Below are 15379 nucleotides of genomic sequence, written 5' to 3'. Positions count from 1 at the left end.
GTCTATAACCACCAAAATATGTTTAGCCCAATGTATCAAACTTATTTTTATTCACTCTTTAAAAACATATATTTGATTGAACCTTAAAGAATAGCTTTATAAAAGTAAAACCAGTCAATCCCATAAAAAACATACTTTCAATATCAATCATGAATTATCTATATAAAAGTTTCCTTAGTTATCTTGACATGGCATTTTCCTTCTAGTAGAAACACAAATGGGTGACAGCAGAAAAAAAGACCAAGTGGTCCACCGAGTCTGCTCTTTTGTTTTCTTTTATGTATACTGTACTTTTTTGTCTGGTGTGGTACTACAAGTGGTCTTAAAGTGTTACTAAACCCAGGACCTTGCATTCACTATATCTGGTTTCCCACAGTACACAGAACAGCTAAAGACCTTTTCTCAGCAGTATATAGCAGTCTCGTGACCTCTATCAGTGTCCAGCTGAGCACAGGTTAAAGCTTGTAGGAGAAGTTTTTATTCTGCTCTGACTGTCCTATGAGGCTGCATAACCCCTGACCCTCTGTCTGGACCATGTTGATTGGTCCTGTGCTAATCCCAAGCACCTTCCCAAAGAAAAAAAAAACCTCTCTAGCAATACACACTAAAATGAGTATGCGAGTGTCTCCTAGTACTTAGTAATATTAGCAGATGCATTGGAAACAGTAGAAGGGGAGGATCAGAGAAGACAGGATCAAACAGCCTTTTTAAACAATGAGGATTATGTGTGATTGGTGTGAGTATTGAATACCAATGTTTATACAATAATATCGTATATACAGTCAGGTCCATAAATATTGGGACATCGACACAATTCTAACATTTTTGGCTCTATACACCACCACAATGGATTTGAAATGAAACTAACAGGATGTGCTTTAACTGCAGACTGTCAGCTTTAATTTGAGGGTATTTACATCCAAATCAGGTGAACGGTGTAGGAATTACAACAGTTTGCATATGTGCCTCCCACTTCTTAAGGGACCAAAAGTAATGGGACAATTGGCTTCTCAGCTGTTCTATGGCCAGGTGTGTGTTATTCCCTCATTATCCCAATTACAATGAGCAGATAAAAGGTCCAGAGTTCATTTCAAGTGTGCTATTTGCATTTGGAATCTGTTGCTGTCAACTCTCAAGATGAGATCCAAAGAGCTGTCACTATCAGTGAAGCAAGCCATCATTAGGCTGAAAAAACAAAAAAACCCATCAGAGAGACAGCAAAAACATTAGGCGTGGCCAAAACAACTGTTTGGAACATTCTTACAAAGAAGGAACGCACCGGTGAGCTCAGCAACACCAAAAGACCCGGAAGACCACGGAAAACAACTGTGGTGGATGACCGAAGAATTCTTTCCCTGGTGAAGAAAACACCCTTCACAACAGTTGGCCAGATCAAGAACACTCTCCAGGAGGTAGGTGTATGTGTGTCAACGTCAACAATCAAGAGAAGACTTCACCAGAGTGAATACAGAGGGTTCACCACAAGATGTAAACCATTGGTGAGCCTCAAAAACAGGAAGGCCAGATTAGAGTTTGCCAAACAGCATCTAAAAAAGCCTTCACAGTTCTGGAACAACATCCTATGGACAGATGAGACCGAGATCAACTTGTACCAGAGTGATGGGAAAAGAAGAGTATGGAGAAGGAAAGGAACTGCTCATGATCCTAAGCATACCACCTCATCAATGAAGCATGGTGGTGGTAGTGTCATGGCGTGGGCATGTATGGCTGCCAATGGAACTGGCTCTCTTGTATTTAATGATGATGTGACTGCTGACAAAAGCAGCAGGATGAATTCTGAAGTGTTTCGGGCAATATTATCTGCTCATATTCAGCCAAATGCTTCAGAACTCATTGGACGCTTCACAGTGCAGATGGACAATGACCCAAAGCATACTGCAAAAGCAACCTAAGAGTTTAAGGGAAAGAAGCGGAATGTTATGCAATGGCCAAGTCAATCACCTGACCTGAATCCGATTGAGCATGCATTTCACTTGCTGAAGACAAAATGAAGGGAAAATGCCCCAAGAACAAGCAGGAACTGAAGACAGTTGCAGTAGAGGCCTGGCAGAGCATCACCAGGGATGAAACCCAGCGTCTGCTGATGTCTATGCGTTCCAGACTTCAGGCTGTAATTGACTGCAAAGGATTTGCAACCAAGTATTAAAAAGTGAAAGTTGGATTTATGATTATTATTCTGTCCCATTACTTTTGGTCCCTTAAGAAGTGGGAGGCACATATGCAAACTGTTGTAATTCCTACACCGTTCACCTGATTTGAATGTAAATACCCTCAAATTAAAGCTGACAGTCGGCAGTTAAAGCACATCTTGTTTGTTTCATTTCAAATCCATTGTGGTGGTGGTGTATAGAACCAAAAATGTTAGAATTGTGTGGATGTCCCAATATTTATGGACCTGACTGTAGATGCTGTCAAGATTGTTGTGTGTGTATATATATGTTCTTGTATATATATGTTCTAAATGACTGTATCTCAATTTTGTTGATCGTATCACCCTCTTGCAGAGCTTTATCCCTGAAGGAGTAGATTCACTCTGAAACGTGTTGGATTGTTGTAAAAGAAAAAACTCTGTAATGTTGATTATATGATGGTGATACAATAACGTATTGATCCTTACAAACAGCTGCCTTAATTATTTTTTGTTTGTTACTAAATAAAGAACGATGTAAATCTTTTTATTTATGGATGGATGCCTTTAAAGTCCTAAAAATTGGGGGGGTTTTCTTGTAAATGCAACTCTGCACATAGAGTTTTGGGTCGATGAACCCACGTGGATGAAAGCCTTAAACCTTAATTTGTCCAGAATAAAATCACACACACAAAAAAGAAAACAGAAAAATGTTAAATTTAGTCTACATAAAGTGCTATATGCAAGATCCTGTCTACCGGTTGTCAGCTGCACAATAGCTGAAATGACCCAGCACAAGTGGGCATGCCTGTACGGGCTCACTCACACCAGCAAGCCAAACTGAACACCACACGGCTACCTCCGCTCTCCTCACTCCCCGCCTGTTACTAACTGCTGCATTCAAACCAGTAACTAAGCTCTCCAGCCACTCACAGCGAACTTTGCAAAGGCAGCCAATCCGATTGGCTGCCTTTGCAAAGTTCGCTGTGACTGGCTGGAGAGCTTAGTGCCTGGTTTGAATACAGACTGATTTTACTGTTGTAGGTTTAGTAACACATTAAGCATGGTTGAAGGAAAAAAATAAAAAAGCATAATGTATGGCTTGCCTTAGTCATGGGTATAGTCTGGGGCACTAAAAACACCCGCTGGCTTAGATCTCCTGCCATAATTCCCAACTATTCACTTTTCTTGAGACTTCTATCATCCAGTTTCAATAAGGTAACCTCAGATTGTTTTGATAACTTGGGAATATCACGGCATGAATGGTTAGTCACAGGAAGTGGCCATTCGTAAAACTGCAGAAAGAAGCGAAGGGGCTACTTAAGTAGGTGGAACAGTTCAAAACCAATGGTATTGAGTACCTATCTGCCATCCATGCATTGGACATGCAACTGGGATTAAATTGCAGTAGGCATATGTTAACTATTGATTCTCAAAAATAGAATTATAATTATTAAACAAAAAGATTTAGACCACTATATTACAATCACAAGTAGAATTGATCAGTCAAACAGATGACAATAAAAGCGTGTGCGTTTTGTCTAGTTGTCTCTCCTTTGATATTTGTGATCTTGCCCCAAAGTTCATTTCCACTTTTTTAGGTCTCCAAATGACCAAGTAAATCCAATATTTTCAAGTATGTCCAATCATTTTTCTCTTAAGATGTTTGAAAGTCAAGGAAATCCAGTATGGTGAATCATAAATGTTCAAATTCTGAACCATCGGGTCCACACCCCCTGCATCTTGTGTGTACCCATCTTCATGCCGATGACCAATCCAAATTCTCTCAATGTTTTTTGTTTTGTTTTTTTTTTACAAACTGGTATATTTTACACAAATGAAAAATAGAATCATATATAAACACACAATAAATAGTACATAAAGTGGCTTGGTTGGAAATTTTTAACTCATTTGCATGAAATTATTTGTGGATCCATAGGTTTCTGGTACATATTATTATACATACCGCCATTAGCTTGGGTAATTTTACATTTGGGTGCTGAGCCAAAAGGAATAATTGATTTTAGGTGGAACACACACACATATCTTCTCTGCCTTACTTTTAGAATAGGAAGTGAGGAGAAATCTACCTAGAAACCAACAGAAACAAATTTTTCTAATACAGTGGGGAAGGTTTAGAAACTCCGTTTTATTGCCGTCTGGGGTCCCAATAAGAAGAGCGTTTCCTTCACCTCCTGTCCAGGGAATGGGTGTCATACAGAATAGGAAATGAGGGAAAATCACCTCAACAAGGACACAGGAGCATTTAAAAAATGTTAGAGGTTCTAAATCGTTCAAGGAACAGGCCAAATTTCGATCTATGGGCAACTAGCTGTACTGAAGTCGCTCAATCAATCTACATCACTACAATCAATTTTTTGGGTTTTTTTTTTGTGCAATCACTGCGAGCAGCTATAGCCGTCAGCAGGGATCAATGTATTCTGGCGGTGGGGAAGGCTACCCGCTGGCAGAACGCAATAGCACTGCTGGAGGGATTCCGCCATTAACACTGCATTAAACGTGGTTGAAGGTAAGAAAATTGCGTAATGTATGGCTTTTAGTCATGAGGGGGAGTCTGGGGCCCTAAATCATTCGCTGGCTTATATTTCCTGCCATAATTCCCAACTATTCAAGTTTCTTGAGTCTTATATCTTCCAGTTACATTAAGGGTACCTCAGATTGTTTGTCAGGTGGGAATATAATGGCAAGGATGATTAGCCACAGGATGTTATCATCCATAAACCAGCAGCTACGAGGAAGAGAAGGGGCCACTTAAGTAGCTGGAACAGCTCAAATGTATCTCTTTATGAAGACAGGAAAGAGTAGAGTAGGGGTTTTTTTTGTATTCAAGACAGCACAATTTTGGCACCAAATAAATCAATCGCAGAATTTTGTACAATCTTGTATTGATCCAGTAGTGATGCAGCCAATCACAGACTGCTGTAGAGATTAACTTTAACAAAAGAGATGGATTCTGTAATTTCTTGTCTTCCTTTCTCATATACAATAAAGAGGTTCGCATTGTCTTCAATGCTATGGGAGAGGGTGGTGAGAGCGGAGTATCCACTAGGTCCCGGCCAAATCTGAAAGGCGTTCTGTTCCCACGAGTACCCAGAGTTGAAACTCCAACGTAGGGTGAGGTTTACACCTTAAAAAAAAATATATATATATAGTAAGTTAATAAAGAACATCAGCCTCTTCCTGCCAAGTGTCACAATTTCCATGATTGGCAGATCTCAGTGATCAGTTTGTGTACAGCCCTCCCCGATGCTCTTTAGATTAGATTAAAAAAAAATTTTTTTTGTATCAATGTCAGCTAGTCTCAGATAGAATAAAAAACAAAACAAAAAATACACAATATTGTTCCTGGGCCATACATCAGGTACAAACAACAAAAGCACACACATACGTGATATTGCTGCAGGAGTCAGGAGTAAAAGAATTTGTTTTGAGAGGTTGGTCTTTGGTGGTAGGTCATGGTAATGGCAAGAAATATATATACATTTTCAGCCAGTTTTCCATTGATTTAAAAAAAAAAAAAAAAAAAAAAAAAAAAAAAACACACGACACACACAATAGCCATTGCTATTTACCACCAAATGAAGGCCTAAAAATGCAAACACCCCCCCCCCCCCCCACACACACACACACACACACCACAACAAAATGCATTGTATTGCTAACACAAAATTTAGCAGTGTCAGCATACAGTAAATTTAATGAAACATCAGCACACTGCCATCTTCATGATGCAGTGGTATCTGCGGGCCAAGTGTCATATTTTTGCCTGCATTTGATCACTATGTACCAGATGACACAGTTGCAGATTACAAAATGGAGCTTACACAGGTCTGAGGATTTACTCCCTGCTGCCATGTGGTAACACTGGACCAATCAACAATGCTGTCATGGGAAGAAGCAGAGCAAGTCACATGCTCCTTCATGCCTGGGGGTACTGGGCATTTCTCTTTGCAACTCAGCTTTACAATCTGCTGCCATTGCATTATGACTACATATGCATAAATTCTATCCTACTAAGACTAGTAATTTTGACGGCATACATGCCATGATGAAAGTGGTAATTTGCAATACTGAATAATCTACTGCCTCTTCTATATGTAATCCAGTAAGAAAAACAGGACAGAGGATCTAACCCTTCCCTGCTCTATCCAAAACAAAAACACTAAATTTTGAATAAAGTTAGAGGCTAACAGTAAAGGGCCAATGTAAATGGTTCAATGTACAGCACTGAACAAAAACTTTATCACAGTCTTGGTTTATAGAAAATGGCAATCATCTTGTGTTTTACACTTACGTTGAGTCTGGTGTGCTGGGTTCACAAAGTAGGTTACTCCACCTTTAAACAAAGCTCCGGCAGCCACGGCTGGATCGGGCAAACCTTCGTCGAAGCGGACATTTTCCAGCGGTAGAGAGTCGCAACCATCGGTGGAGAACACCACGATTCGGCAGTGACAGTGATAAAAGTACTGGTTCCGGGTATTAATTACCACCGAGCCATCTGGAAGCTCATAAGGCTGTGAGAGAGGAGAAAAGGCATGACCTGATTAAGACGTCAGATGGACAAGACAGTAATTTGGATTATGGGTAACACAGCATGAAGAGGAGTCAGGAGAACATGGAAAGTGAGGGACCAGGGGTGCATCTGGCGGAAGGATCCTACCTGGCATTCATCAGGACTGAAGTCACCAATTATTTTATGCTGCTTGAATGGCAGACCCTCTAAATTTCCACCTTTCTTCCAGGTTTTCCCATGATCATCACTTAGTAGACAGAACACTCCATCCTCCTCCAGGGTTCCATGACCGCACACGATCAGGCGGCCTTTCATTGGTGCATACTTTTTCTGTACACAGAGAAAATTTGAACTGAGGTTGCATTTCAGACCTTGCTTCAGGTCCCTTCCCACTAATAACAAAGAGGTTCCAAAACCCACATTAAAAGGCTACATTAGTGAAAATACGATGATATATATGCATTTATTATTTTCCCTACATGAGTCTGCAAAGCATTGCACCTGAAATTAGTGGATCATGGGAGCAATGCCAGGCTCCTGCACACTCTCCCTGCAGCTTTTTGCCTGTACCTCCATAAAGGCTTTCAGTTACAAAGCTGGAGGTAGAATGAATGGATTACCAGCCCTTTGCCATTATGGCAGACAGGACTTGCAGTTCATTCACAGATTCCTACAAATAAATAACGTGGCGGTGTGGGTGGAGCAGTAAACAGCCATGCCCTTTAAAAACATGACAGTGGGTGCAGGATGAGGATCCCCTACCTGCTCCCACAGTGGAAGGAGTGAGGGGATGAGCAGGAACCTGAGCTGGAACAAGTTACATTTTACACCCTAAATATGGGTGTAATATGTTCCAAAGGTGAACTTAGACTGTAAAAGGTAAAGGCTGAGGTTTTTAAAAAAGTTTTTCAACTTTCTACTAACCTGTATCCCATAGCCTGGCCCAGGGGAGAACATTGTTGTGCCGATTTCGTAGGAGAGGTTTCTCGGTGTACTCCAAGTAATACCATCATCAGAGCTATTGGTGACCATGACACTAGAGACGCCACACTGCAGGTAGTGGGCACACAGCGTGTACACCAGGAAGATGTTTTTGGTCTCATCATCCACAACAACAGCACCCAAGTTCAGCCCGTCTACAGCAGATCCGTCATCTATAATGAAAGCTGTGGGCCCCCAGGTGTAACCTGTAAGTATAGGAAATATTTTGCAATCACTAAAGCAAGAAACCAGCCAAAACTTTTTAAATACAATGGGAAAGGGTTAGAAAGCGGTCAACTTATTTAGCTATTGTATATAACAAAAAAACTTGATTAACCCAAGTAGTTAAAACCCTTTAGCCAGGTTTTGTATACGGCCTTGCTCGTGAGCATTGAGCATTTTCATGGCACATAATGGTCTGAGCTGTGGACAAAGTTCAGATAATGAAAGTATAGTAGAATTAGATGATTCTGGTACTATCCGCCTAGTGTGCCCTCCAGTTACAGGTGGGAGGGTCAGATGTCTTGAATGGGATTTGAAGGTTCAGGTTAGTAGCTGGGATTGGTGGCAGAGATAGAGAGAAGGATGTCCGGTTAAATGCGGGGGGGTAGGGATGGAGGTACGACGCTAATTAAAATATCAGATTCAACATATTAAAAGAGATGTTTAATGAGCTGCATTGGGAGGCAATAATATTTGAAAGCACAATAAGGAACAAAACAAAATCATAGGGCTACACACACACACTATTAAAAAACAACAAAAACACACACACTCTCGTGCAAATGCATAGTACACAAATGTATTCAACATAAAAACAGTTGTTTACTCACAGATGTAAATAATAGTGGGCGCATCAAACAACAAACAAAGCTCCGAGGACGGGGGGCTTGTACACCAAAACGCGTTGACCTTCCAACCATTCGGCACATGATGAGATGACATCACCTATGACTGGAGCATTTGTCGTTTGATGTGCCCACTGTTATTTATGCTGGTGAGTATACAACTGTTTTTACACTGAATACATTTGTGGTGGTAATGAACTAGGTGTTTGAGCCCTCGTGTGTGTTTTTGAAGTTTATGGAAGATTACGCGGTCTGAGGAGGGCTGCATCGAGTGAAGCCTTACAGGCCAAGATTTTAGGAGGATCGGAGTTTAAACATGGGAGTGTTTGGACAACTACACACACTATAATATTGGGTGTAGCGATCACATAATCACACCTGTCCTGGATGACATAAAATCTACTTATTCCCTTACTCTACGAAAAATGAGATGATTGCATACATATATAGGTCTTCATCCCAAAAAAAAAAAAAACACAATCTCCAGATGTGTTTCACACCCAGTGGGCTTGCTCACAGGTATAAAGTACCTGCTCAATCTCTGCGAGCAAGCCACTGTGAAGGAAACACGTCTGATATCGCCAATGGAAAGATTTCATGCCTGTCAACATTATCATTGGCATAGGAAGGGAGTGAAAATCTCAAGAAAGAAACAAAAAATCCAAACAGAAATGCAAAATCTCCATACAGTTTAAAACTAAAAAGGAAAGGTTTGACACGAGTTCTACTGGATTCAGACAAACAGCTGAGACTAGAAGTCCTAAATCTGCCATCTGGAGGCAGTAGAGTCAAAGTGGGTACCATGGAACCTCCAGCTATCAGAACCTACAGAGTATCAGGTTAGAGTAATCTCTTAATTAAAAGATTTTCAGATTATACCAACTGGGAACAGTACTATATTGTAAAGTATGTTGATAATTAAATCTGACGGAAGTAGATGTGATTATTATTACACCAATCAACCATAACTTTATGACCACACCTAATATTGAGTAGGTCCTCCTTTTGCAACCAAAACAGCCCTGACACAAGGAGGCATGGACTCCGCTACACCTCTGAAGGCATGCTGTGGTATCTGCCACCAAGTCATCAGTAGCAAATCCTTTAGGTCCAGTAAGTCGCGAGGTGGGGCCTCCATGGGATGGACTTGTGTTTCCACCACATCTCACAGATGTTCGATTGGGTTACAATCTGGAGAATTTGGAGGCCAAGTTAATGCCTCAAACCCATAGTTGTGTTCCTCAGACCATTCTTAAACCATTTTTGCAGTGTGGCAGGGCGCATTATCCTGCTGAAAGAGGCCACTGCCATCAGGAAATATTGGTCACCAACAATGTTTAGGTAAGTTGTGTCAAGTAACATCCACATGAATGGCAGGACCCAATGTTTCCCAGCAGAACATTGCCCAAAGCATCACTCAGCCTCAGTCGGCTTGTCTTCTTCCCATACTGCATCCTGGTGCCATCTCTTCTCAGGTAAGTAAACGCACACGGCCTTCCACGTGATGTAAAATAATCATGATTCTTAATACAAGGCGACAGTCTTCCATTGCTCTGTGATCCACAGAGCAATGGATGTGCCCATTGTAGGTGCTTTTGACTGTGGACACAGGTCATCATGGCCACCCATACATTTTTTAAAGATTTCTAATACAGCTGTGGCAATTTGCTAAGTTCAGCAGGAACAAGACAAATTTCGATCGATGTGTGGGCAGGCTGGCTGTACTGAAGTTGACCCATCGATTGATTTCAGTACAACCAGTCTGTCGGGTTTTTTTCATTCAATCACTGCTAGCAGCTATAGCCGCCAGCCGTGAACATTTGTATTCTCATGGCGGGAAAAATCGCTGTCAAAATACAAAAGCTCTGCGGGATTCCGTGGAATAGGGCAGTTTTCCTTTTCTGCAACCCCCTTAGGGGTTATGTTAAGCGCTCCATGCTTATTATCCACCATTAATACAGTATTTGAAAAAGGTGTGCAAGATACAATAGCTGAAATGTCTAAAGACACAGTTCAGGAACCTATGTGCTATTGTTTTCTGCATTTTGCACATATCGGAAATGTCCTTTGCCATTTCATCCAGATGATTTCTGGGGATAAGAGACATTCTAAAACTAGGGAGGAATGGGTGGAAGCTCTGTTAGGACTTAGAAAGAAAAAAGAAAATATAGGTAGTGGAGCTATGGTTTTACTGCCCTCCTCAACCTAGTACAACAGCCAAACAGGGTTGCATACAAGCCACAGCCACAATGCTTCATATCTGTGGTAAAAAGTACCACTCCTGTTGCATTTAATAGGCAGTACCACTACCAACCACCACCCTTTAAAATATATGTGGGCATTCTGCAACCACGTGCACATGGTTGCAGAGTGGTGGTGCGGGCTTTTATATTTCAATCGGTTTATCAGATTTTCCAAAAGTACAGAAGAAAGAAACATTTGTAGGCCCCTAAAGAGCATCATAAAAAAAAGTGCAGGAACATATAATTAGCCATCATCAGCACAATGGTAAGACTCAGGACAGCTATTACTAGCCTCTAGTCATCCCGAGAGCTAAATACAGAGCTAAGCAGTCTATGCCCCTACTCTCTAGATATCCGCCCCAAAAATAGAGCACTCCACAGAACAGGGGAAGCTGATGGCTTTATATTTCAATGGTTTTAATAAAAAAATAACAGAAATATAAAAGTAGAAAATGCCTCATAAAAAAGTAATACAAGGTTCTCAGGATGCCATTACAATAAAGAATGAGAATACATCAAGAACATCTAGAGAGGCAAATCAGAAGATCCTCAATCTTCAAGCTCCAATGCCAGAGGTCCCTCTGGCCTACAACGTAGATTATAGATGTATGGTGAACAGGTATCTGCAGGACATCAGTAAACACAAAATTGGACTACATTAAACTTAGTTAACATCTTAATGTATTACATTTGTTTTATTAGGGGGCATTGCAGTTGGCAGATTAACCAACAGGTAAATTCTAGAGAGCAACACCAAAGTAACGGCAATGTAATAGTAATTAAGCCACCAAAAAGGAGAAGAGAGTACCAGGTATAAAGAATGGAAAAAAAGATAGGAAAGACTAGAAAGAAGAGGGTCAACCAGGGACAAACAATTTTGAATCCATGCATCCCAGGTTTTATCAAATTTCTTAGTATTATTTTGGAGGATGCAGGAAAGTGTCATTTGGCATAGTCAAGTGGCACCACCGACTGCTATTTTGCAATAGTAATTTTTGCGGTCAAAAATATATACATAATCAGCTTTGTGGATTTTTTGGGGACCTCGTCAGGAAGTTTCTGAAAAAGGGCAGGCTCCAGGGATCTACGGATATTCACTCCCCTAACGGAGTAGATGGAATTAAACATCTGAATCAAAAATCTGGATACTATGGGACACTGCCACCAGATGCGGTGCATAACCCCATTTGTCCCAACACCGGAAACAAGTGGGAGAGGCAGTAGGATGCATTTTAGCAATTCACGTGGGAACCAAGTACCATCTTAAAAGAATTTTATAATTGGACTATCAGCATGCAGTTAATAGATATTTTTGATAAAGCATAAGCAGTGTCTTGCCATTCAGTTAGATCAAAAGTAAGATTCAAGTCCCATTGCCACTGGGTCATAAAAGCACGTTTAATAGTCGGATCAGTGAGAGAGGTGTACACCACAGATAAACACCCTCTCAGGAGGCCCCTAGCCTGACATGACAGTTCAAAGGTCACAAGTGTGAGAGGTCCATCTAGTAAATTAAGTTGAGATCTTATAAAAGATATTATTTGGAATGTACTGAAATATTTCAGCGGAGGGCAATTGTAGCTTTTCTTAAAAGTGTTGTAATAAATATGGCTCATCACCATTGAGGAAGTCCCCAATATGCAAAAAACCTTTGTTGATCCACCACTGGATTGAGGTCAGCACAAGCCCTGGTGTAAACTCTGGGTTGCAGAAGATAGGGGCTAATGTAGCAAGGATAAAGGTTTACGATGCTGTACTCTGTTCCAAAACAGCAGAGAATAAGATAATGTAGGACACAATATAGCAAGGCATAAATGATTGGGAAACCACACTAGGGACCCAATAGCGAAAGAGTGGCAAGACAGCGCTTCAAAAGGAAAACCTAGAACACCTCGCTGTTAGTGTATAATGTCAATTTGTTTATCTGAGGGCGTTTATTACCCCAAATGAAATGGAAAACCTCAGACTGCAGTCGTTCTAATTCTCCTCTCAGGACTGCTATATGTAAAGTCCTGAAATAATAGAGTCTTCTGGGTAAAAAAAAAAAAAAAAAAAAAAAAAAAAAAAGTAATTTTAATGGAATAAATTCTGCCAAAGACCTGTGGTCTTATCCTCTGGTAAGAGGCTATGCAGGGTGTTGGTGGAGGATCTCTTCTTTCCCTCTTTTGGGGAATTCATCACCTTTTTTCTGGTCATGTGATTTATGGAAGATTTAGCCACCATTTTAGGACTTTTTTTTATTTAATGTTCTAATATTTATGCTAATTGTGAGAGAACAAGTACTACATTTTGCTCTTTATTCCACTTTACCATTGTTGCCGTCAATTTTATGTTAGCTACTATATTTTTCTCCACAAAGACATTTAGCGCAGATTTATCTAATTATATTTTAGAGTTAGCAGGTTACCTGGGGGTTGGAGACATACATAAGAACATCATCAGCTAATAAAGCGCATTTATGTTCTAGCTGTCCACAACAGATACCATAAATATGTGGATGGGAACGAATAGCAATAGCAAGGGGTTCAACCGCCAATGGGAAAAGTAAAGGAGAAAATGGGCAGCCTTGTCTCGTTCCAGGTCAGATAGGAAAAGAAGGTGATTTTTAGCCTCTTATAGAGACCTGAGCAGAAGGGGTGTCATATAAAGTTTTCAGCAGGGAAAAAAAAATGAGAGGCCAAAGAAAAGTGCCTCCAATGTGTTGAATAGATATTCCCAAATCAAGCTATCAAAGGCTTTATGCAGATCCAATAAAAGAAGTAGAAGTTCTCTAGGGGAGGAAGAATCTCAATTAGTTCCTATAGCTGATATTAACCCTATAGACCCACGGAATTTGGTCTACAGCTTGGCGGCCCAGTATGAACCTGATTGGTCTTTATGGATGTAACGTTCCAAAAGGACATTAACCTCTTGGCGTCAGCCGAAAGCAAATGTGTGGCCTCCCGGAGTCAGGGCCTAGATGCCGAGCGGCCGCACATTTGTGTTCTATTAAAAAAAAAACAAAAAAAAAAAAACCATGTGCTGAAAGCGCACGCCATGCGCGCTCCCAGCACATGTTCAGTACTCACAGAAAGGTCCCGATCGCCTCTTTCGATCAGATCCGTTCCCGATCATGTGACCGCCATGACAGCGAATCACATGACTAAAACCCCGCCTCTCGGCTTCTGGAACCCTTAAAGGGCCGGAAGGCGCCGGCACTAAAGGGTTAAACACACAATGCTAGAAGTTTTGTGAGAATTTTTAAACCACAATTAGAGAAATAGGACGATAATTGAGAACATCTGTAGTATCTTTATTGGGCTTAGGAATAACACTGATGTATGCATTGGTTTCATCATAAGGTACTGAGCCCGCAGGTGGATAAAGTAGAGAACCAAATGTGGAGCAAGAAGGTCAGGGAATTTTTTTGTATTAACTGTGGGGAAGACCATCAAAGCCTGGTGATTTGTGTAGAGCCAGCATTTCAATAGCTTCCTGAATCGCCTCACAGCTATTAGGTTGGTCCATAAGATCTCTGTGGGCTACAGAAAGGGAAGGAAGAGATAAAGAGGTCAGAAATTGACAGATAGTGGAGGGAAATGTCACCTTGAGGTTGATATAAAAGAGACATAAAATGAATGGAATTCTTGAAGAATATTTTGTGGGTTCTGAAAAATATTTCCACATGAAGTCAGTTTTGGAAGGGCAAGGTAAGAATGTCTAGGGGTGAGTTTATGTGCTAGCAATGGCCAGGTCTGTCACACCAAGTGAAGAATTTATGGTTATCCCAACATAGCGGTTTGTCCGGTTTAGTGGTAAGGCAGATATTAAGTTCGGTGTGAACTTGTTCAAGTTTTAACAGATCAAGGTTAGGGGAACGTTTATGCTGAGTGACCAGAATATAGTATTCTTTGGATTTGGCAGAGATCAACTCATCACAGGCTTTGAATCTGGAAGATAATTGAATACAAAAGCCTCTAATAGGGGTCTTAGGTGCAGCCCAGTTGATTAGGGGTGAGGTGTATTTTGCCTTATTATTATCAAAATAAGAATTTAAATGAGCAGTAATATCAAAGCAGCATGACTCGTTACTCAGAAGGGAATCGTTCAATCCCCAATGAGGTTTAGCTGTTCTAGCAGTCAGATTAGAAAGTGTCAGCATTACAGGGTCATGGTGAGACCAAGATGTGGAAACAATTTTGGCAGTAATCAATTTGGGCAGGAGTCCTGAAAGGAGAAATACACGATCAATTCGAGAATGATTATGAGCTCTGGAGAAATGTGAATAGTCTCGAGATGGGATTAGCCTCCCTCCAAGCATCAATAAGAGCATATCGAAACAGCCATAAATTTGCTCCACTACTATGTTTAGAAGAAGATTTGAGTGGTGTGGGATTTTAAGAGTTAAAATAGGCACGGAGGAGAGGACATACAGCCTCCCAGCTGCTGTCTGAAAAGCTAGCCACTGCTTTTAGAGAGGCAGCAAGGGCTGCTGCTAATGCACAAGAGCTCTTTAAATTTTGAAACAGGTTTAAGAACTTGATTGCACCAGAACCGAAGTAGAAAATTCCTGTATAGCATTTAACAGAAACCTGTGTAAACAGCACGATGTAAGCTGTCATTGCTGACCTTCTATGGCCTCTTG

General features: G+C 40.8%; 1 protein-coding gene across 1 annotated transcript in view; it reads right to left on the bottom strand.

Moving 5' to 3' along the window:
* Positions 1-2848: 2848 nt before the first annotated feature.
* NEU1 (neuraminidase 1) overlaps positions 2849-15379 on the bottom strand; it is a 28475-nt gene continuing 15944 nt past the window's right edge. Inside the window, exons 3-6 of the mRNA XM_089659147.1 lie at positions 7608-7870; positions 6831-7013; positions 6465-6684; positions 2849-5297 (exon numbers count right to left, since the gene is read on the bottom strand). Of these exons, the coding sequence (XP_089515273.1) occupies positions 5080-5297; positions 6465-6684; positions 6831-7013; positions 7608-7870 (884 nt within the window). The 3' untranslated portion in view covers positions 2849-5079. The remainder of the gene's footprint in view (positions 5298-6464; positions 6685-6830; positions 7014-7607; positions 7871-15379) is intronic.

This window comes from Staurois parvus, unplaced genomic scaffold, assembly GCF_062004578.1.
Source record: "Staurois parvus isolate SC_StPar_1 unplaced genomic scaffold, SC_StPar_1.0 ptg001133l, whole genome shotgun sequence".
NCBI classification, from domain to species: Eukaryota; Metazoa; Chordata; class Amphibia; order Anura; family Ranidae; genus Staurois; species Staurois parvus.
Note: the sequence above shows the minus strand (reverse complement) of the source record. Positions and strands in the feature narration are given on the sequence as shown.